Source organism: Perognathus longimembris, chromosome 5 (assembly GCF_023159225.1).
Source record: "Perognathus longimembris pacificus isolate PPM17 chromosome 5, ASM2315922v1, whole genome shotgun sequence".
Lineage (NCBI taxonomy): Eukaryota > Metazoa > Chordata > Mammalia > Rodentia > Heteromyidae > Perognathus > Perognathus longimembris.
Window position 1 is genome coordinate 18,819,541 of NC_063165.1, and position 25,078 is coordinate 18,844,618.

At 32.7% G+C, this 25,078-nt stretch overlaps 1 protein-coding gene across 1 annotated transcript in view; it reads left to right on the top strand.

The window, feature by feature from the left end:
* Lipi (lipase I) overlaps nucleotides 1-24,772 on the top strand; it is a 29,915-nt gene extending 5,143 nt beyond the window's left edge. Inside the window, exons 2-10 of the mRNA XM_048345950.1 lie at nucleotides 5,976-6,361; nucleotides 9,489-9,597; nucleotides 11,119-11,220; nucleotides 11,742-11,831; nucleotides 12,695-12,862; nucleotides 14,588-14,695; nucleotides 16,935-17,046; nucleotides 19,608-19,784; nucleotides 24,613-24,772. Coding sequence (XP_048201907.1) covers nucleotides 5,976-6,361; nucleotides 9,489-9,597; nucleotides 11,119-11,220; nucleotides 11,742-11,831; nucleotides 12,695-12,862; nucleotides 14,588-14,695; nucleotides 16,935-17,046; nucleotides 19,608-19,784; nucleotides 24,613-24,700 — 1,340 coding nt within the window. The 3' untranslated portion in view covers nucleotides 24,701-24,772. The remainder of the gene's footprint in view (nucleotides 1-5,975; nucleotides 6,362-9,488; nucleotides 9,598-11,118; nucleotides 11,221-11,741; nucleotides 11,832-12,694; nucleotides 12,863-14,587; nucleotides 14,696-16,934; nucleotides 17,047-19,607; nucleotides 19,785-24,612) is intronic.
* Nucleotides 24,773-25,078: the final 306 nt, after the last annotated feature.

The following is a 25,078-nucleotide window of genomic DNA, read 5'->3' on the forward strand; positions in this document are numbered from 1 at the left end:
ACATAGGTTTATCTAAAGCAACAGACTGAAGGAAACTGCTCTATATGTTCCTAAGATCTTCTGCACAGTTTCTTCCTCTTTAGGATTCAGCTACTCAAATTCTATTTGCCTTATCCTGCCCAAATCTGTTTTGCCTGCCAAATGTGGCAAAAATGAGCCATGCTCTCTATAGTTTTACCCTTCCTTGTACTATAGTCCAGTAACTATAACCTTCTGAAACCTCTTAGGAAACATGGCTGAAGTATTTTATTTTATTTTATTTTATTTTGTTCTCTTTTTTTAAGAGGAGAGGGTTTTCATTGTTGAAAATTTTATATTTTACATATTTTAACCACCAGTGTATTTAGTTGTTTACAAAAACCAGAACTGAACTTTAAAAACATAATAAAATCTCCTTTTTGCTATACTTTGTTACTGATGACAAGAATTACATCTTTACATTTTTTTTGTGCTGTGTAACATACTGTTGCAATTACTTTGTGCATTTAAATTTTAAATCTTTTTTTTTTTTTTTTTTTTTTTTTTTTTTTGCCAGTCCTGGGCCTGAACTAAGGGCCTGAGCACTCTCTGAGGTTTCTTTTTGCTCAAGCATTCTACCACTAGGCCATATTCCCAGCTCTTTTAAATCCTTTAGAAAATAAAAAAAATGCTGTTTCTATGTGTATCATTTGTTTTACAAGAGACTTTGCATTTTTATATGTCTTCATTGAAGTTTAGTGTTTTCATCTCAACCTGAGGGACTCTTAGTACTATTTCATATGAGGTAGCTTTGGTGGGAATGAATTTTCACCTCTCCTTTGTCTGGAAATATCTTAATGTCTTTCTTCTTTGAAGGACAATTTTTATAAGGATTTGTTTACAATTAGACTTTTGTTTTTCCTTCCATAACTTTAGTCTAGTAGAATTAAACCAATTTAATGATCTATACAGATATGAAAACTACATTAGTTTAACTTTTTGTAATGTTGGATAGCTTTCATTTCAATGATAAAATATTACAATAATGAAAATATAAAAGAAAATAAAAATGAAATGTAGACCATTAGTGGTATTGATGAAGCATTACTGTCATTTTTTGTGGATTCATATGGGATTTGGTTAAGGGTGCAGCACTGATGCTTTTGGTTAGGTTTACTTGTAGGACCAGCTGTTGGTTAGCTATCAGGTCACTTGGCTGACTAGCAACTAGCACAGCTTAGCTCTTTCACGTCTGTCTCCCTCATCTTCTAGCAGGCCAGATAGAAGTGTCCTCAGTGGCAGGTGTGCAGGAGGTCAAGTCCCTAGCTAGCCACAAGTCAAGTCTTTGCTTGCTTCAAAGCTATTATGTTCTTAGTTTTGCAAAGCAAGTTGTATTTTTTTTAAAAAAGCACTTATGGAAGAGTAGCCTGTCACCCCACTTTGAGTCTCCAGCAAGTGGCTTGAATTCAGGAACAGATGATGAAATGCAACTGTCATGGCAGGATACAAAGGATAATAAAATAAAGTATATCCTTTATTCAATGAAGACTAAATTAAATTCTCTGTTGAAAATCTTCTGTTTCTATTTTAAGTATCTTTTTTCTACTTTTTGGTATAAAAGATTCCTTGTTGTTTACTATAGCATCAGTTTATACAGTTATCTAGCTGCTTAACATATCACATTCATGCCTTATCTATTAAGACATTATCTTACTTTATGCTTTCTACTTTCCACTACTCCTTTTTAAATTTTCTTATCTTTTGTGTATATCTATATCTGCATATATATGTGAATGTGTGTTTGTGTATCTATGTGTACTTGCATATGATTGTGTATGCATTATTGCTTAGACATATATTTTTTAGTGAGTAGAATGTAGTCTCTACTGTTTTTGTTTGTTTGTTTGTTAGTGCTGGTCTTGGAGTTTGAACTCATGGCCTGAATCCTGTCCCTGAGGATTTTGGTTCAAGGCTAAGTACTATACCACTAGAGCCACAGCTCCACTTTCAGCTCTTTGGATGGTTAATTGGAGATAAGAGTCTCACGGACTTTTCTGTTGGGGCTGGCTTTGAATTACTATCTTCAGATTTCATCTCAGCCTCCTGAGTAGCTGGAATTACACGTGTGTGATGCCTGGCTTGTGTACTGTTTTATAGCAGTTAACGTGCACACTTTTCCGAATATCTTTACAGCATCACCAATCTATTTTTGGAATGCAAACTGAATTGTTTTGATTGCAGATGTTTTTCAACATGCCTACTTCTATAAGGGCTATCCTACTAGTTGGGCATGTAAGAATGACTTTTGTCATTGACTTTCTGTTTTATAACATTCAAGCATGAAGCATTATTTGACTAATTTCTACTTTGAAGCATTATTTGACTGATTTCTATTTTTTCTACTGTGCCTCTTTATAGATCTCCCTATTAATAAATCAAATATTCCTATTTAGGGCTGGGGATATGGCCTAGTAGCAAGAGCGCTTGCCTCGTATACTTGAAGCCCTGGGTTCGATTCCCCCGCACCACATATACAGAAAATGGCCAGAAGTGGCGCTGTGACTCAAGTGGCAGAGTGCTAGCCTTGAGCAAAGAGAAGCCAGGGACAGTGCTCAGGCCCTGAGTCCAAGGCCCAAGACTGGCAAAAAAAAAAAAAATAAATAAATAAATAAAATAAATAAAATAAAATAAAATAAAAAATCCTATTTAAAAGCAATCATGTCAGGAGGCATTTCATATTCTATGTGAATAATGTCTCTCATGAAATTTAACCTATTATTATGTCACAAATCTTTAAAGTTATAATGTACATTCATTACAGTCTTATCTATCTAATCTACTATTTTAGAAGAAAATATGAAATCATCTTTACCTCATTCCTCTATGAGTAATCTGGATTTTTCTACCTTGATATTTTTAGGATATTTTAATCTTTCATGGAAAGCCAAACAAGTATCTATGAAGTTTATCGGTGAGTCTGATTAACTGATTTTCTTTGTGTTATAGTGAACCTGTTCAGTTGGCAAACTGCAGCATGAAAAATTATTTTCTTAATTACTGTATCTGCTACCTTCTCCTCGTGATCATCTTCTTCTACCTTCAGAAACAGCAACAACTTTTAGTTTGAATAATTCTCTGCCCTATACCTATATTTTCCTTCATAATTTTAACAATTTTCTCATGATATCTATATGATAAAGCATTTGTATATGATTTATTCTATTATTGCATTTTTAATTTTCCTAAACTGAAATATTTCATCATTCTTTTCTTAATCTCATCCTGTTACTTTTAACCTTAATAAGTATTACTCTTTAGTATATCCTGTTTTGCAAATCATATATTTTTTATGCCCTAATGAAGGTATTCTAGACTTTTTTACAATGACTTCTACATCTGCTAAACAATTATAGATTTCTGCTTAGGATTTGGGGTGATGATTTCTTTTCTTTATTTTTATTACAGAGATCCTACTGTTTGTTTCCTATGGTCAAGTAAAATCTATGGGCTTTAAGTGCACCAGCAATTTGATTTGTTGACCATATTTGGCCTATGTCACGTTCCAGCTGGTAAAGCAGATAACATGATTCCCTATAAAATTTGCATAGTGTAGGAAGCATTTATAGGTTTACAGTTCACTCTGTTCTTCTTCAATTACTTATTATCTCGTACTTTGAAGAGATGCACTAGCAAGGTTTTAAGTATTCCAAGCATATCTCTGTTCTTAACCTGTGAATAGAGGGTAGACCTTAGGTCTCCTTCTCTGCCCTCCTTTGTGTTCCTCTAAACATCTGTGACAATATCGTGTATATACTTTTTAAAATAAGAAGTTATATGAAACGGAGTATATTATATCCACTAGGAAAATATTTGTTAGTTTATTTCTTGTATTTGTCTTGTGATATATTTAAAAGTATAATTACTGAGAAGTATATGAATACTTTTGTAAGTTTTTGAAATGCATTTGAGAATTTCTTTCCTCTATTACTCTATTACATTGAAGTTCCAAAAGAAATAAAAGTATGGACTCACATAAAAATTCAATTGGAAATAAATCTTTTAAGATTTTGTGCTTATAAAATACTTCTCCTCTGAAAATCAATGAAAACAAAATTTAAAAAACCAGCTGTATTATTCCATTCTCAGCAATGACAGTTACTATTTATCCTTTTCAGTTATTTCATTCTCTGTTCTGGTTCCTTCTGAGATAGATATATTAATAGTAATTGATAGAGAGGTACATTGAATATACATTCCTACACCACTATAAAATAAAGTATAATGTATTTTACATTTGTGTGCTTATTCACCATCCTGTAATTAACATATTTGTACTGAAAACTCTATAAAGAAATAAATAAAAAAGGAAATACTTTAAAGATTTTCTACATATTGTACACATACACAGACACAAAAATATGTAAATATTTCAAAGCAATATTGTTTCAATTTATGTTCTTCACATTCTTCAGTGTGAGTACATGTTATATTTAGCTTCATAAATTTTATTACACTTTTCTTTCTTTTTTTTTTTTTTTTTTTTTTTTTTTTTTTTTACTGAGAGTCTTCTTTCATAGCCCAGGCTAAACTCAAGCTTACCATTGAATTGTCTCAGCCTCTCAAACAGGGGGACAACGGGTGTTTATTGAAAGGATTTCTCTTTACTGCACTTTTAAAAACCTGACACAGAAAATGATACCACTTTTTTCAGATTTGTATTCTTTCGTGAAATTGTTAGGCAAAGAGACTTTTTTCTGGCTTGGGACCAGTGACTTATGCCTGTAATCCTAGCTACTCATTTGGCTGAGACCTGAAGATCATGGCTCAAACTCAGCCCAGGCAGGAATGTCCATGAGATTCTTATCTCCAATAAACTACTAAAAGTAAATGGCAGAAGTGGAACCTGTGGCTCAGGTAGTAGGACACTAACCTTGAGAAAAACAAACAAACAAAAACAAAAAACCTCAGCGACAGCACTCAGGCCCTGAGTTCAAATCTCAGGTTCTACATATGAGAGAGTAGACAGAGATAGAGACAGAACAAAGAAAGACATACCGAGACAAAGGCTTTTCCTTATCACGATTATATATGAGTACACTTTAAAGCTTTTGTTAGTATTTATAATTAACTTATCTCATTTTATTGATGGACTTTTAAACTTCTTTGAGAAATGCATTCTTTCATGTCAGTTTTATTTGATGATAAAGAGAAAGTAGACTACTTTCCAGTTTCAACTGACTACATTGTGGTAAGAAGGTGGTCTTTTGGGCTGAGTGCAGTAGCTGATAACTGCAACCCAGAGTACCAGGGTGGGAGAGGTGGGGAATCAGGAAGATCATGCTAGGAGGTGAGCCAAACAAAAATGGATTCTAAGAACCATCTCTAACCAAGAAAGACCTGGGTGTGTTGGTTAATGGCTGTCATTTCAGATAAATGAGAATTCATATAGGAGGTTCAAAGTCCAGACTTGCTTGGAGAAAAATATTAATCCAGGGTCATAAATCAAGTGGTAGAGCAATTCCTGGCAAGAAATAGACCTAGAGTTCAAACCCCAGAGCCCCTTCCCCCATTAAATATCAAAAAAAAGAAAATGGCTTTGTCAAAGTGTGTGATTTTTCTTGTTGTTTTCAAATAAGATTGTTTTCATTTTTGATAAACATATCTGGATATTTTTGCAATTGGCTCGTTAAAAATATTGTATGGTGGTGCCTTGGTTTACTGTTCTCTTAGCAATATTTATTATTTGAGTTCCATTGCTAATTCCTATTTTGTTCAGATAAAAAACCAGGTCTTGCGCATTTGTTAATGTTTTTATTTTTTAGTTAATTTTAAAAGCTATTTCTAGTCCTGACAATCTTTTATCCTAAGCCATGTATTGTAGTTACTCAGTGAGTGATATGAAAGTGAGAATGAAGTGAAACCCTTTACCCTCAAGTTCACTTCTGTCCTTTTAACAGCATCAAGACTCCAGTATTATTTTCATATTCATCTTGACTTTCCTTTCCTTCTGATTTCAGAGAATAAAAGACCATGCCTTGAATTTACCAACCTAAATGTAAAGGATTCCTTAAGAGATCTGTTTGTTCCCAAGATAAAGATCATTCTGATGATGTATACAAGGAACAATCTAAAATGTGCGGAGCCACTTTTTGAGCATAATAATTCACTTAACATTAATTTTGACATACAAAAGAAAACAGTTTGGATCATACATGGATACAGACCACTGGGCTCCACTCCATCATGGCTTCAAAAGTTCCTCAGGATTTTGTTGAATGAAGAGGATGCTAATGTCATTGTAGTGGACTGGAACCAGGGTGCTACAACTTTTATTTACAACCGAGCAGTAAGAAACACCAGAAAAGTTGCTGAGAGTTTGACTGGATCCATTCTAAATCTTGTGGTAAGTCTGGAATTTTTTATGAATTGTATTTGTTATGTAAGGTTTTCTATGCTATACACCAAAGTGGTGATAAAGTTAATAGTTTTTTGTAGTATTTAGCATTATTGCTTTGATATATTACTTTGTGGAGTTTTGTTTGCTTCAAATGATAGCTATCTACTTGAATGTACCCTGTCTGATTTTTATTGATCTTAAAATTCCAGTTACTGTTATTACTCATTTTATTTAAAATTATTGTAAGAATTTAAATATATTGTTAAGTTTTCCATATTGAACTAAGAGTACAATAGTATTTGTATGTAGTGAGAGGGATAAACTGTAAAATTCTTTCTGTTTTTTGGTACTGGGGGATTTGAACTCAGGGCTTTGTACTTTCCAGGCAAGCACTATACCACTTGAGCCACCAACCCATTTTGATTTTGTTATTTTCAGAATAACTTTTTCCTAGACTGACTTTGGCCACAATCCTCTCATTGATGTTTCTTGTGTGCCTAGAATGAAATCTTTCTATTGACTGAGCTTTTTAGAAATCTCATGCATGTTTTTTTTGCCTCCAAACAGAACCCTCTTAATCCGAACCTAGCATACAAGTAGGATTATGTTTATGAGCCATTGCACTTGGATAATTATTTCATTCTTTATGCAACTCTTCTAACGACATGGCTCGTGTTTTAGTAAAATTAAAGGGAAAATAGCTTGGAAAATAGGTACTTCTGCCAAACACAAAGGTCAGTTCCATTCAGGGTTAAAAAGGATCAAATAATTTGAGGCAATTTCTATGGTATCTGCAGTTTCAGTGATTTTTTTTAAGTTTTTATTATCAAATATAATTACAGAGAGCTTACAGTTACATACCTTAGGCATTGGATACATTTCTTGTACTGTTTGTTACCTCTTCCTTCATTCCCCTCCCCCTTTCTCTTCCCCCCCCCCCCATGTAAAATCGAGAGACACAGGGTAAAAAAAAAAAAGAAAAAAGACAAACAACTACAAAAGCAATACTTGCAAAACTGTTTGGTGTAAGTGAACTGATTTTTGGTTTTTAACTCAATGCATATAGATATTCACATCTGCTCTGAGAAGTATGAATACTTAGAGAAAAAAAAGAAGTTACATCCCTGGGCTTGAAATGAACACATGCACTGTGTTGTTTTGGACTTTCAGACTTATTTTGTAATTCATATCCAAGAAATAGGTACATACAGTGCTTAGGAATAAAACTAGATAGGTTCAAAGCCTGATTCACCCACTTACTATCTTCCCATCTTTGAGAAATTTCTTAATATTGCTGTGCTATATTTCTTAATATCGCTGTGCTATATTTCATTACATTTGTGATAAAAATTTTATAATAATGTTTGTATAGATATGGTATAAATATTGAATATGTATGTATGTAAGCACATGATAGGTGATGCTTAATAATTAGTGAATAATTCAATTTCATTATTTTTTTCCTATCTTGAAAACTAGAGAAAACCATATCATCTTTCTAAAGGTAGATGATTGACTGATGCATTCTTATTAAGGGTGTATAAAATTGCCATAAATTGTTTTTTTTTTTGTAGAATTGTCTGTAAAAGAAATTTATGTCAAGTTGTAGAAAGTATGGGAGTTAAGTAGAGAAATTAAGGAATAATTATAGCATCAGATTTAATTCTCCTTTTGTTTGGCAAGTGTTTTTTTATTAAGGAGAAGGGATAGAAAGATCTGTAGCGCTGAAGTTTGGAGAAATTCTCAGGTTTGAAGCAATGGCTCTGAGAAATGTGAAAATGATTAGTTTATGCTAGAAAGCTTCGAAGTCTCATTTTTCAATAGTATGAAATATTTCACATCTTTCTGTAAGCCTTCTGCCATGTCATATGTAGGCACAGCGATGTTCTTTTTATAATTCTCCTATTCCCAATGTAAATTTATAATGCCTACTGCATCTTCCATGAGCCTAATGGATATTCAACCCTTAACTGTCGAAGATTAGAGTCCATCAATGTCCAGGATGGTAAGGGAAACATCCTTTGAAATCAATTAACATCATTTTATTGTCTCTGTAGTGAAAAACAATTCATACATTTTCCCAATTTTCCTCTGATTTTTGATACAATATGGTCATAACACAAGACAGGCAGATCAACACAATATTTATTTATTTTTGTTATTGATCTGGATGGCCTCTCATCCATCAAAGCTGCTATACCAAAATAATACTGAACAGAAGTTTATTTTTCACAGTTCAGTTGACTGAGAAATTCTAGAGCAAGGATTTGAAAGAAGTTGGGCTTGGTGACAGTTATTCATAGATGCTGTCTTTGTCCAGTGCTCTTACTTGGTGGAAGTTGGCAGAGGAGCTCCCCCAAATCTGTTTTATCATGCCTCCCATTCTTGAATGCTCTAAACTCATGGCATAATCATACTACCTAAGGCCACCTCTCATATACCACTGTTTTAAGGGATAAGGTGTCAATATACTAACTTTGGAGAACACACATATTAGGATAATACCCATTTGAAATCCACCTTTCCTCTTAAAATTATATGTAGCTTTGGACAAGTCTTTATCTTATGAGTCTTTATCTTAGTATAGGAAATCTTCAGATGTTTTATTTAGTATTTAATAAATATCCTGCCTAGTTTTGAACAATACAATAAAAGTAAATGATTTCTAGATAAAGCAGTAATATTAAATGAGACATTTATAGAGCATATATCAAAATATCTATCAAAAAGTAAGCATCTAATAGTGCCAATTAACATCTAATGTCTAGTGCTGTTGTTTTATAATAGTAGTATTAAGACTGTAATATACACTGAGCATCTAGAAATTTATAATATTATCATTACACACATTGGTAATTAAATGATTTTATGTGTGTCATTCTGCAATAATATACTAACAAGTCTTACAGAGTTTTTAAGTGAAAGTTTAATGATATTATTATAAATGGAGACAAATTTGTGTCTTATGGGACAAATTGGACCAAGATAAAATTGTTTCAGAATTATGAGGTCCCCTTCACTTTTTCCAGAAGTGAGTTAAAGCAGGAAAATAAATGAGTTTGAGGGTATAGATGTATGAGGAATGACTCGTGATTTCCCCCAAATGAAAATAATGAACCTCTTTCAATTTCAGAAGCATGGAGCATCCCTTGATAATTTTCATCTCATAGGAATGAGCTTAGGAGCTCATATTAGTGGCTTCGTTGGCAAAATGTTTCATGGCCAACTTGGAAGAATAACAGGTAAAGCCATTTTTAAACATTGGGACGGTATCTTATTTAAAATGTAATAGGTTCACCTATTGACAACAGACATTTTATGAACATTCAGTTTTCCCTATATTATTTTCAGATATTATTACTTTAGTGTTAGAGTCTATAGTCTTGTTTGGTTCTGAATACCGCATAAGATATTGAATGAGCATGAGAGGTAATGAGCTACCTTTGAAGCCCTATCTAAGATTAAAGGGTACATTGTTGTAATGACTACAGAAAAACCAGGCTACTAAATTATTCTTATTAGCTAAAACTTTAGCTGTGCATTTATTTTTCACAATCTTTGAGGTATTTAAAGACTTAATGTTTTTTTTTCTAGTATTAGAAGCAAAAATTTACATCTAATTTTGAGGGGACTCTGACTCCTAATTTCCCTTATTATCAATGAAAAATTATTAATGAGAGTATTCATTAGCTGCATCGAGCCACCATGGAATTTTATTCTTTCCTCTAGAAATGGTGGTGATTTTTATTAGTAGAATATTATCCTTCTCCAAACAATGTATGTTTTTTTTAAGGGATTCTTGATATTTATATGTTTGGAAGAGTTGTAATAATGTCAAGTATTAACAAAAATGTAACAGAACCTTTAATTAGATTTCAAAATGGGAAGGATGAATATGTAAGTTGTATAATAATGTATGTTCACACAATTTTTAGTCTAATGTAATCTTTTTCTAAAACAGGCAAATATTAGGGTTTAAACTCACCAATTTGAAGGGTCTATATTAGAATAATTTATCGGAAAGAAAAAGAAATAAATGAGCTGCTCAGTCAAGTGACTACATAAAACAAGGAGAAGAGTATAAGATGAACAAGATTAACTTTTATAGTCATTTAAAAATAATTGTTTCTGTAGACGTTTTCAAGAGTCTGAATATTATCTTCTCAGTAGTCTTTTTAATCATTTTGAGAAATTCATGAGCATGAAATTTATTATATTCATTATTTATACTGTAAATATACTCCAGAAATAAATATCCTAAATCTGCAGAATTTTAAGCCTATTCTATTTCATTACAGAGTTTGGAGAAATCTTGGGAGAAATAAAGGATAATACTCTTTATGTTTTATGCCAAAAGTCATATAGCTTTTAGCATCTAAAAGACCTTTTAGACCTATAGATTTATCCAAAATGAACTAATGAAGCACAGAGTAACAGAGGACCAAGTGTTATTTATTGTGATGTTTTCGGTTTGGTTTTTGTTTTCTGTAAAAGAGATTTTATTAAGTACAAACTTATTGTAGTTTAGTACTAATTACTACTTAAAATTCTAAAATATTTTATAATATCTTGTTAAGGTGTTTCTAGTATGGTTTAATTTGCTAACCTTTGAGCACTCAAATAATGAAAAGATCTACTATTTCAAATTTAATTTACCTTTATGTATGTATGTGTGTTTTCATTGTAATATTAACACAAGAACACCATAAAATGAGTCTTCATTACATTAGCAGTTTCTTTTATTTTTTCTCTCTCCACTTTAGGACTTGACCCTGCTGGTCCAAAATTTTCTGGAAAACCTCCAAATAGCAGATTAGATTACACTGATGCAAAGTTTGTGGATGTCATCCATTCTGATGTAAGAGGTAACGCAGCAAATAACTGGCTTGGTTATTTAAAAGTGAAAAACTAAACATACACCCAGAGGGAATGGGGATTCTGAGAAGAGAAAGATTACTGCATCTTTCTTAATGAGGTTGTGCATTCTTCGTGATCCATTGGGCCTTCAGTTTGCTTTAATAAAGTTTCTAGAAAGGTCATTTGATCATAAGCACAGAAATGGCACACAAGACGGACAATTTTTTTTTATGCTCTTGACAGTCATTGGCTGCCGTGTTTCTTTCCCATTATTGGTGATATTTCTAGATTCCTGTTTTTCACTCATTTTCTCAAAGAATTAGCTTAAAAACGAATACCACAAAACTGAAATTTAAAATAGCTTTTATTTTCAGTTGAAATTTCAAAATGAATTTTCAATGAATTTTATATACTTATTCTTATTATTGCATAATAATGTACACTTTGTGATTCTTGTTCTCTTTTTCTTTTGTCTACTCCTCCTTCTCCTCCTTCTTATTCCCCTCCTTCCCTCATTTCTTCTCCTTAGGTTTAGGCATTCAAGAGCCATTAGGTCATATAGATTTTTATCCAAATGGAGGAAAAAAACAACCTGGCTGTCCTAAATCAATCTTTTCAGGTATGCGAATCATATTTTCAAATGCATTATGTTTAATTCACCTTGGTCCATGATTCATGAGAGTTCGTCAAAGAACCAGTTTCATTCATACTTGCTTAATTCATAAAGTGGATGTAACATTTGACCATGACATCTAACCTGTTAGGTTAAAGCTCCAATGAATTTATTTCATCATTTCAAATATTAGGAGAAATTTGAAATTATGGAGGAAACACAAAATCGGTAAAATCAGGAGCCTTTTACATTTAACAGGACATTTAACATTTACTCTCATCACACTACCTGATTAATGAACATATTTATAAACTGCTTGGCACTTGGTTGTCCTGTACATGGAGAGGTAGAGAACTACTCCCAACTTGGTGATGTGATTCACAGTGACATCTGTTCAAGTTTCCCACATTTAAGACTCAAGTTTGTTCAAAACGACAAGGCTGTGAGGGGCTAGCACAGGAAAGGGAGATTATAAAGTTTTAATGTAACTCATTTCTATAATCACTTCAGACACTTGATGGAAATCTGAAGTGGGAAGATGAAATCAATAAGGAGGAAAGTGTCACCGTGTTAGTTAATAAGGACAGCAGCATTATATTTGCATAGTCTTTTACTAAAATTAAGTATCTTTTCTATGTCGTTTATTACTTTACTAAAATGTATGATGAATCTCATGTTAAGTTTAAGCATTTACTTGTACTGTTTGTTGGGTGGCGTAAGCTAGAACTTGGTGTTGTAGTCAGTGCTTTTATAAGTTATACTTAGAAAACTAGAACTTAATCTTCAACTTTTGTAATTTTCTCACACTTTCTTTAATACAGCCACAGTGACTGTGCTTTTGTTTGTTTGTTTGTTTCTCCATCCCAAAGGAGTGGAATATCTTAAATGTGACCACCAGAGAGCAGTTCACCTGTTCTTGGCGGCTTTGGAAACAAACTGCAATTTCGTGTCCTTTCCTTGTGGTTCCTACAAAGAGTATAAGAGCAGTTTATGTGTGGACTGTGACAGTTTCATGAAAGATTCATGTCCAAGGCTTGGTAAGAGAGATTGCTACAGATATGTTAAAAGTTTTCAGAAATCACTAACAAATGTTTTAGTAAATGCAGAAAATTTAACTATCCTTTATATATGTTTCTTAATAGGTTAACCACTTATAATGATTTCCCTGTGGTGATATGGAGGAATTAAAGCATTTATTTATAAGTATTTATCTATAAGCTATTTAATGAGAGAAACATTTTCAACTGTTTTTCTATGACTTACATAGTGGGCAATTCCAATGACTTCATGATGATCTTTGTTCTTGATATACAAAAACACTCCTCTGTCATCCAACTTTGGAAATATTTAAAGAGATTTGCACATTCCCTGAAGAACCAAGAGGCTTTCTGTAAATTTGTCTGTTTTTGTTTTCTGCTGAATGAGAAGTCTTACATCAAATGAAGGATGATGTGAAGCGATGTGATCTACAACTACTTCATTGGTTGTCAACAAGTAGTCATGAGTGGTATATAGTTCACACTTTTAAGTCCATAAGACTTGGTAAGAGCAATTGAACATTAAACACCTACTGGCTGCCAGTGGGGAATTGTAGACTAAAGGGAACCCATATAAATAGAGTATGTGAGAATGGGAAAGGGTCTAAAGAAGTATATTTTCCAAAAAGAATACCAGGCCATGGAATGTCATAAACAGGCAAACATCTGCTCTGCATCATGGGAGGATGTTCCAGATAGATTTTCAAAGCCAAAGAGCTCCAGGAATGAAGAGTGATTACCAAGGATGAATTTAACCTGACACTTTTTATGGATAGGTTTTTTTTTTTTAAACAGGAGTAACTATGTACAGAGAATATTAGGCAAGGCATACAGCATATAAATTTTGCTAGATTTCGTATTTTCACAGACCTCTTCTGTCCCCAAGTCTGGATGTGTTATTCATTTTCTTTAGACTGAACTTGTGATTTGCATTTCTTGGCCTAACATTTTCTTATATATGACTCAGATTGGCTAAATGGACAGCTAAAGAGCATAGTAAGAAATAAATTGAATTCTCAATTGAATATTCTTTTCCCTATATTCAAATCTAAAACTTTTGGAGGGAATGTAATAAAAGTATTGGAAATACTTACAGATTTAAGTAATAAATCCATAAATATGTGGTATATACATATATTATAAATAGTACAAATCCCATATATGAGTATCCACATGTATGAAAATTTGTTATATGCAATTCATAGTTTATATAGATGCTACCTATCATATTTCTGCATATATTTTATATATTGTACATGCACATACCCATAATACTTATGTGAATATATTCATACAGGCAATTGGAGACTATGGAGCTAAATTGTATGTTCAAATATATAATACACTTATGATAAGGATGATAAAATAATTGAAAAGTTTTGTCAATAAAATTTTAAACTCAAAATAGAACAGTAAAATTTGAGTCAAATGAGCTTTAAGTCTTCTGAGATATGCTAAATGGACTGTAGTTCTGTGAGATATGCTAAGCTCAGATAAGATATTTAGGGAGTTAATTTATATATGAATCTGGCATTTATATTAAATACATAGGCTGTGGCTTTTCTGGAAAATTGCTTGGTAAGTTACAAAAATCCATGGTAATAATAATGACGACAATGATGTTAATAAAGTAATTTATGTTGAGTTTTTTTAGTTATTTTAATTATAATTGTTTGTTATTTGAGAGAAGTTAAGTTCCAAGTGTTCTGTTTCTAAAAATCTCAGGTTATCAACCTAAACTATGGAAAGGAGATTTAAAAGATTTAAGAAGGGAAGGCTTGCCTCTGAGGACAACTGCATTTTTGGATACTGCTGGCAAGAGTCCATTCTGTAGTAAGTTGTTAACATTTTAACTCATAAGCAAATCACTAATTCTTAATGCATTTTTACTTTTAATTGAAACTTTATTTGCATTCTCTCAGCTTTTATCAAGTTTGTCAAGATATGGGCAACATGGACAAATTGAACAGGCTTAGGTTACTTTTGGATTAAAAAAAAAAAACCCTAAACTGTATCAAAGTTTTTAGATAAAATGAACACGGGCGTCTTTAATGTTTACATAAAGAAACAATGAAAGTAATTCCCAATTTAACCTGTTTATCCTCCCTTTCCTGGGATTATTAGAGAATGCAGCATGTTAGGAGCCTAAGGCAGTTTTAAAAAGTTTTTTATTATCAAACTGATGTACAGAGAGGTTACATTTTCATATGTTAGGCATTGGATACATTTCTTGTACTGTTTGTTACCTCGTCCCTCATTCCTCCCTCCCCCCCCCCAGCCTAAGGCATCTATACAACTACATTTCCAGATTGTATAGTTGTATAAATCTACACACATGCCACCACCCATTTGAGAACTTATATTTCTACCAAAAAGAAAGAAAAGTAATGATCATCCTAATACATTTAGGCTTAGATAAGCAGGAAAAAGTAACACAGGAATCTCATACAAATGTGTTAAACAATTACACTTTAAAAGGAAGTAGTAAAGAAAGCAGTTGCTGTTTACAGAAGAAAAGACGGGAGTATTTTATAAAGAATAAATGTTTTCCCATGTGAAGAATCCTCTCTCTCTCTCTCTTTCTCTCTCTCTCTTTCTCTCTCTCTCCTTCCTTCCTTCCTTCCTTCCCTCTATCCTTCCTTTGTTCTTTCCTTCCTTCCTATTCCCTACCCTTCTTCCTTTTCTCCCTCCCTCTCCCCTCTCTTGACACCTCTCTGTCTCTGTCTCTGTCTCTCTCTCTGTCTCTGTCTCTCTCTCTATATATATATATACATATATATATGTATATATGTAGTACTGCCTATTGAACACAAGGACCTGAGCTTAGGTACTCTGTCATGTAAACTACACCTCAGCTTTCAGCTTGTATGTTTTTGAGAGTGTTTCACCAATGTTTTCCAAGCTGGCCTTGAACACAATTATTCTCTCTCCACCTTCCACAGAGTTGGGATCCTATTTAAGTGGCAATTGACCACTCCCCAGCTCTCACCCCTTAAATTTTCACTGAAATATACTTTTCACTAGCAATTTCTGTTAGACTTTTGCTTTTCTTTGAAAATATCTTTATTTTTCTTCACTCAGGAATGAAAACACAGTTCAAGGTAGAATTTTTTGTCAAAAGTTATTTATGATAAACACTTTGGAAATACTTATTCTCTTTTCTCCAAATAAATTTTCTTTTGTTTTCCATTTATTGTAAACTTAATTGTCTCCTGAAGAAAGATATACTCTCTGTTTTTATTCAATTTTTGCTTTATTTATATTTTCCAATATTAATAGTGCGTTCAGATATGATTGAATTTGATAGAAAAAGAGCCAGGTTCTAGTGGCTCACACTTGTAATCCTTACCTTAGCACTCACTGAGGAGGCTGCCATCTGAGGATCACAATCCAAGGGCAGCCTGGACAGAAAAGTCTGTGAGACTCTCATCTTCAATTAGCTACCCAGAGGCCTGAAGTATACCTGTGGCTCATATGGCAGACGGTCTTGAGAAAAAAAATAAAATCAGGTCTATTTTTGTTACTTTTTCCCATCCTGGAGCTTGAATTCAAGGCCTGAGAACTGTCTCTGGCTTCTTTTTTGCTCAACGCTAGCACTCTATCACTTGAGCCATAGCACCACTTCCAGTTTTTCTGTGTATGTAGTGCTGAGGAATAGAACCCAGGGTTTCATGCATGCTAGGCAAGCACCCTATCACTAGGCCATATTCCCAGCCTTTTGTTCATTCTTAAGGAGTTTTGCCCCCCTCTTTTTCCCTTTAAGCCACTGAGAAACAGAGTGGGATTTTTTTTTTTCCAGACTAACTTTGATTCAGTAGGCATTAGATTAAATCATTACTATATTGAACTAACCAGCAGGATTTTTATTTCGCATTTTTAATATTTATCACTAAGTAACAGGAAATAAAATACATTTCCCATTGACCCAGTGAATACATCTGAATCATATTATTTGCATATACAATAGGAGACTAGAGTCTATGTATGTATGTGAGCATATTTGTGTATGTACCAAAACAAAGTAAGGTTTAAAAAATAATGTGTGGGACCTTCTGTATTTTTCCTTCTGTAGGCTATTATTTTGTTCTCAGTATCATTGCCCTAGATGAAACCATGATGGATGGCTCTATTTCATTTAAGTTATTAAACCAGAATGGAGAGTTCGAAAAGCCAAAGATCTATGAGTAAGTACTATTTTGTATGTTCTCTTTTCTTAGCTTAAAATGTTCTGTTTTTTTACGTGTTCAGTTCATCTGTTAATCCAAACAGACTGAATTCTCTGTATAGAGACTATCAAAATATACTGAATATGAAATAGACTAAATAAATTTATTTTATATAGCTCATGATTACAAAAGTTAGATAAATAGTGGACTTTTTCTGTTACTTTCACTATTAATTTTAGTAATTCCAGTATTAGCCTTAACTGCCTTGCCTCAATATTCTCCACTTCTTTTCAAGTGTCATACTCAAAATTATGTAAATATTTTTAAGTAATAGTCATAATTGAGAACCCAAGTTTGCTTCTTCACAGAACTACTCCCAGGCACAAAGCTCCCAAGTAAGAATGTGGAGGGAGGTAGATGAATGAAGAGAGAAAGTGGGAAGTACAGTCATATAATTCAATGCATATCCTACAAATTTAAGATTGAGTGAAGGGATGGGATTGGGATAGATGAGGAATAAGGATGAACCAGGTAACATTAATCAAGGTGCATTGTTACATTGTATTCATAAACTGCTTTGTTCAGTGGTAACTATTTTCTACAACTACTTAGAGATAATAAAAAAAAAATAGCCCTACCTTTCCACACCAAGCTAGGAGACACATAGAGAGCATACAATCTGATTATTCAATACAATAATTGGAGAGTTTCTATAGGTTAGGAACTGTGTTAAGACTTGGGAATAAAAATCCTGACAAATTCGGTCTCTGTCCTGACATAATTTCAGTCTAGGACAGCAGAAAAGACTTTGAATTAATTATCAAAATAAAATGATAGTATCCCTCTTTCCTCTGGCCAAGCAACTTTTAGTGATTATCTACATTGAGCTCAGTTGAATGCTAAAGGTTTATCCAAACAAATGTGTTTCTCATTTAGTTTAGAGCATAATGAAGGGCATAAAGGTAATCATAATGTTATAAAATTCAATGAATAATCTATCGCCTCAAAAAATCATGAAGCGAATGATAACATACAAACTTAAAATGGGGGATATGATTTTATGGGGCCATTAAATTTGCTATACTGGTGTTTTGTATTAATTGAGATTCAAATGATGGGCAGAAGTCAGTGCCATACTGCATTGCAAGTTCTAACAAATACAAACATATGAATACTGAGGGATCACTCCTAGAGCTGACAGAAGATTATGCTTGAAATTAGAGGCAGGGAAAGCAAGACAGCGTGTAGATTTTGAAGTAAGCATATTACATGAATTTGTAATTCAGTCACTGGGCACATGGAAATTTGTAGTATTTTATTTAGAGAAGTCTAGTTGAGGTCAAGATTGGATTTTTATTAGGGAGAAACAATTGTTTGGGAGGATGATTTCCATCTCCAATTCCTGCTCTACCTATTGTGGAATTGGTGCAGGGATATATGGTTTTGAAGTAAATAGGTAAGTATGGGTTCAAAGAAGATTCAATATGCTTGAAAAGGCAGAAGAATTTTTAATGTGGGTATTGGAAGAGAAGACTAGAGTGAAGATTGGTACTATTCAGTGTTATAAGGAAATGTGTAAGTTTTAACTTCATATTAATTTTTTTTGGTGAGAAGGGGGAGTGGTTGGCAGGATAAATCACATATTTATTAGCTTTAGGCATTCTTGGGACATGCAAATTGACTCAGGGAAACCAGTGAAGATTTCTGGCATATAAGGTTGGGAAGGGGAAGGAAAGACTTGTAAAGAACATAGACATGGTGGTGTTTTTCCACCTCTATGACTTAGGGAAAGGCCTCTGTATGTGCTGATACTCAGTTTTTACTTCTAGAAAGTTGGAATGTTTCATGCTACAAGGAATTGTTAAGGGAGTTAAGTAAGGTCAAGTATGGGAAGTATTATTACAGTTCTGCATTCTTTGTGAATAGTCACAAAATTATAATTAATTAATTGTTACTATGTTTTTCTTTTGGTCTTGAGCTATTATGAATTATTTATTTATTTAAAAATATTTGACAAATTGGTACATGAAGACATTAAAAAATATCCCAGACTATGAATAAGCTAAAAGAGAAAATATAAGATGACCAATCTTAGAAAAATTTATAATCTAAGAATTCACTCAGGGGCTGGGATATGGCCTAGTGGCAAGAGTGCTTGCCTCCTATACATGAAGCCCTGGGTTCAATTCCCCAGCACCGCGGCCAGAAGGGGCGCTGTGGCTCAAGTGGCAAAGTGCTAGCCTTGAGCAAAAAGAAGCCAGGGACAGTGCTCAGGCCCTGAGTCCACGCTCCAGGACTGGCAAAAAAAAAAAAAAAAAAAAGAATTCACTCAGAAAGTCACAATTGCTCACATTTAAATGTATCATAAATATTTGCATAGGAAATGAATATATTGTTACTATTATTTCATTGTTATAAATTGTTATTTAAATTATTTTAATATGTATTGTTTACAAATTGTTTTTGTGGTATTTTTCCATGTATTTTGTTCTTTTTAAATTGTCTTATTAAAATTATATTGATTTTGGAATTAAAGTATTCCAAATATTGTTGTTATGCTGATTATGTCTTTTGTTTAGGAAAAGCAAACCCTTTGACAAACTACAAGAAGTGAAGATTCTGGCACAGTTTTTAAATGATATTGCAAATATTTCAAGCATTGCCTTGACGTATTCCAAGAGCTCAAATATGCAATGCTCCACTTGCAAATATAGAATACAGAGTCTTGTGTTAAAATCACTTACATATCCTGAAAGGTAAGAAAGCTAGATTTTTATTTCAAAATATTGTTTTACACATAAGAACATTGGTATGTTAGTTAATAGTTTAAGAAGACAAAGCCAAGTGTATTTTTTTGTTTCTTTCAGACTATATTATTCACAGATATTATAATATGAAAGGTTAAAAATAATATAATTTCTGTTTAGATAAAATTTAATTTAGAATCACATTAACCTATGTAAAGAAAACACATGCAGGACCAATACATAAGACACAACAAAGGTGTAATTTTGAGACAAGCAGACTCCTCAGGTATTCATAAGCAATTTCTTATGTATTATATACATTGACAGAGTGATTGCATTTAAAATGTAATTTAATTGTTGTCATTAAGTTATTATACAGAGTATTAACCATTTTATAGTTTTTTCTAATAATGTCACACCCTCCTTTGAGAGTTTTTTTAAACAACCATTTAGATAGTGTCCAATGAATTCAAGCTCTAAAATGAATACATCGTCATAGAGATAGAAATAATCGTGATTTACATTGAGTTTTTTTTTTTTTTTACTAATTTTATTATCTTTTTTGGGCATAAAAGAAGAAAGTCTACTTCCTCTGCTTTTCATACTTTAGTTAAACCTCATCTTTCTTAGTTTGCCAGTTTTATCACGTGCTTCCATTCCTAATAAAATGGTGCACAGGCTTTAGTGATTTTTTTATGACATACTTAATATGTTATCCTCAAATACTGGCAACTATGTAAGGGAAAGAAAATGCTTATATTATATACTGTTAAGAATATAATTATTCTAACCTCTATGGAAATCAGTTTGGAGGGGGAGGGAAAGTGGGGAAAAATGTGGAAGAAGGTAACAGCTTTCAATGTTCAATGAAAATGTACTCACTAACTTATGTGTGCAACTGTAACCCCTCTGTACATCACATTGAAAATAAAATTAAATTAAAAAAGTAAAATGAGATGTACCATATGATTCAAATATCACACCTGGGTACAGCACCAAACGTATCAAGTGAGTTTGCATTGTTCAAAATGGCCAAATTATGGAATCAGACTAGCAGCGTATTATAAAGTCAACAAATGAGTAAAGAATATCTGTCATCTATCTATAGATAGATGAGATCTATCTATATATCTATATCTGTATCTATGTGTATATTTATAGATATATGTATTTATTTAGATGAGGTCTCTATCAGTCTATATCAACAGTGAAATATTGGAAAAGTACTTAAATCATTTTTTTACTTCTGGTAGGATAATAGTGAGTCAATCTAAAGTCAATAAAATACCATTGAGAGGACAAAAAACTAGGGCTAATTAATTGCACTTTACCTTCAATTGAAATACTTAGAAGTGGACTGAAATACATGGATGTTTTCAGGGATTCAATCTGTGAAGAACTTAGTTTACCTTAGTTTACCTGTGTACTAGTACTGAGACTTGAACTCAGGGCCACATAGTCTCCCTTACCTTTATCCCTCAAGGCTGATGCTCTATCACCCAAGCCATACCTCCGTGTAGAGCTTTTTCTTCTGATTAACTAGAGATAGGAGACAATCAAATTTGTCTGCCTGTGCTAGTTTCAAACCTCAATCTTCAGTTCTTAGTCTCCTAAATAGCAAGAATTAGAGGCATGAGTCACAGATGCCCATTTTCATCTGTATTTTTAATCTATAGATGATGTTTTCATTTCACTATTTTAAGAGCAAAGCCTTCACTAAACTAAGAGTGAAGTAGCATTTGCTGTCCCTCAGAACTCCACCATATTGCTGTAAGCTCCCCACAACCTTTTCCTTCTCAATGTAAAGAAAATATGAACATTGAATTCTTCACATATTCTGTTCCTTGAATTTCAATTTAGATGATTCAGATTGTTGAGGAGCAATATATTCTCGTGTTATTATAAATAAAAAGGGAACATTTTCCCAATTAGTCTAAAAGCAGCACACATGTTAAAATCCTAACCTGGTATTAAACATTGAATCTGAGTGTTTGCATGTTAAAGAGCACACAATTTCCGTGTAAGAAAAATTTAGCTCCACATATTTAAAATTGAATAAATAGTGAAATATTTATCTCTTTCATGGGAGAATGTTGGGTTAAATACTATGGTTACCTTTAGAAACACAAGAGAAAATAGTATTGAAGTTCGGAAATAAAGTTTACTTTTAAAAAGATTTATTACAGAGAATTAAATAAAATAGAAGTAACATACAATATTACTCAGTGTTCAAAATTACACTTATTAAACAGCAACCAATGAAAGCACAGGTTAAAGTGACATGATAAAATGACCAAGAGGGAGAAGGATTAAATATTTGAAACCAATGTCAAATTTACTATCAAAAGTATAAATAATACGAATTTCAGTTAATAATATAATAAGAATTGAGTAGAGACATTAGTATTAGAAAAGTTTAGGCAATATAATCAACTATATAGGAATATATATATATATATGAATTATTTATATTTTGGAATATAATTGAAATGCAAAGGAGTACATGTCATATCACAATAGAAGAGATGGCCACAGGAGAACTGTGGAGATCCCATGATGCTCTCACATGAAGCAAAAAAGACAAAGGTCTGGAATGGAAATAATGAAATACAAACCAAAAAAACCCCAAAAAACAAAAGAGAGTGTAACATGTAAACATTCCCTTATAAATTGTATTTGAGGGAACTTGATGATAAAGAAAATTGTACACATATTCATTTAAGCTTTTTCACAGAGCAGAGGATTTGATGGTGTAGCAATGGAAATTCTTATTAACTACATTGACAAGTTTATCATAACACCAATGAATTGAAAAAAAAAATAATCTTTTTTTTTCTTTCACCATTCCTGGGCCTTGAACTCAGGGCCTGAGCACTGTACCTGGCTTCTTTTTACTCAAGGCTAGCACTCTGCCACTTGAACTACAATGCCACTTCTGGCCATTTTCTATATATGTGGTGCTGGGGAATGGAATCGAGGGCTTCAAGTATACGAGGCAAGCACTCTTACCACTAGGCCACATTCCCAGCCCGAAAACATATGCTTCACTCTTCCTAATTTGGAATTTCATATACTAAAAGTTGAACCCAAAATTTGGAAAGTTGATATATACTTGTCTTTGAAACCTTTAAGGATGCTCTGAGACAGCAGAAATTAAAAGAGCATAATGCTGGTAGAGGAATGTAAAAACGTTAAGAGGAAATAAACAGAAAACAACACATAATTCTATAGATAGAATAGTAATTAAATGATAGTATACCAAATGATTGACAAGTAAAAAAAAAGTGACATTTTATGTCACATATATAAATTAGTTGCTGCTATCACTGCGTATTAAATGTGAACTAGTAAACAGAGAGAAGTAAATCTAGAGAAATGTTTATATTTGCACCAGATGAAAGCTGAGAGAATACAAAGAACATCAATCTGTTTGCTGCCATAAAAACAAAAAGAATAAAATTTATATTTTATAAATATCTATAAAAATAAGATAAAATGTGAAATATTTGTTATGGATAGGATACTGGATGGGTTTATGCTATTTACATGGTCTTATGTTTTACAAAATGTACAAAATACATGCAATGTATTTATTTTGCTTTCAGGAAGAGCCTCTTCTATTTGTTCTTAGTCCATTTAAAATAATATTTTTTTCCAATTATGTTGAGAGAGAGAGAGAGAGGGAGAGAGAGATTTCAAGTTGCTAAAGCCAAAATTTGAGAGTTGGCATTATCATTGACTACTTTATCTCATATTCCACATGCAGAATTCAGTCATGCTTTTCACCTGCAGTGCTACAAACTTAACTAAGCAATGCCATTTCTGATTGATACTTTTAAAATAATCTTAAAAATTCTGTTTCTTTTAGTTTTCTGCCCTGAATATACATTATTGTGTGTGTGTGTTTAGTTTCTTTTTTAATTTGCTTTTATTTTGTTGTAAAGGTTATGTACAGAGGAGTTAGAGTTACATAAGTAATGAGTACATTTCTTGTGGAACATTATTACGCCCTCTCTCATTTTCTCCCACTTTCCCTACCCTCTAACTTCCCCCCTGCAACCTCTAGTTATAGAGTTAATTTCCAACCTAGAGTCTTATGGTTATCACTGTTGCATTGGTTCACTCTTTGTCACTTGTTTCTCCATTCTTGTTTGTGATCAGTTGGGTAACCCAGAAACTGGATTACTGGATCATAGGGAAATTCTATGTTTAGCCTCAATATATATTCTTAATTCAATATCGATAGAAATAGGTGAAATGCAGGGTATGTTTTGTTTCACTTGGCTTACGGAACACCAGCCTCCTATAACTAACTCCTGATCATACATGGACAAACCAGGCTGGTTCCGCTGTGATTATCACAACCCTCCTCTCTCATTGTAGTGATTATTTGCTTGCCCTAGAATTTTTCTGTCTTTGAAATTCCCTGGCTATTTTCTCAATTCCAGGATTTTACTGTAGAATGTCATTTTCTCAATGAAATCTGTCCTTACTAACCTGTTTACTGTCATACCCAACAGCCTACCACACCTGATTCCTGTACCTGGCTTTTTGTCTTATTTTATTTTTTTTTTAAAGTTAAGTTTGCATGTAGTATTTATGGTTATTTTTCTTGGAGGTGGTCAGGATGGAAGCAGAGGACTTGGTACTTATAAATTGAGTTCGATGATTTCCTTTTGCATAAGTATTATTTACTGTTTCTCAATTTCTGTCTGTGATTACAGTTGATTCTGTTGTAACTCATAGTAAAGGCTTGCTCTATTCTAATATTTAGACAAAAAGGAAATAATTTTCGTTGTATTAATATTTAGTTTTCATTTTCTCTTTCCTTTCACAGATTACCATTTTGCAGATATAATTTTGTACTTAAAGAAAGAAAAGAAGTATTTCTTCAATCAGATACATGCACAGCACAGAATATTTGAGTACCTTCATTTATCAAACTTAAGCTTGTTTGAAAATGAAAGAACTCGTAAATGGGAACAATGCAATCAGTTTTTATTGTTAGAATGCATTGTGTAATCTGGGATTCAGATATATGTACTTGTAGAATAATTGTTTGAGAATCAACATTAAGAAAATAAATGGAAATTACAACGTACTCTTTCAATCTCAGCATTTTGGAAGTTGAAGTAGGAGGATTATGAGTTCCAAGCTTGGACTACCTAGTGAGTTCCAAGCCAGTCTGTGCTATGTAGTAACTGCTTATGTTAAAAACTAGTCAACCCAACCAAAAAAAATTTTTTTAAACTTCCTTAAAAAGATAAACAAAAATAAATACGCATATCTGAAACAATTGTCAC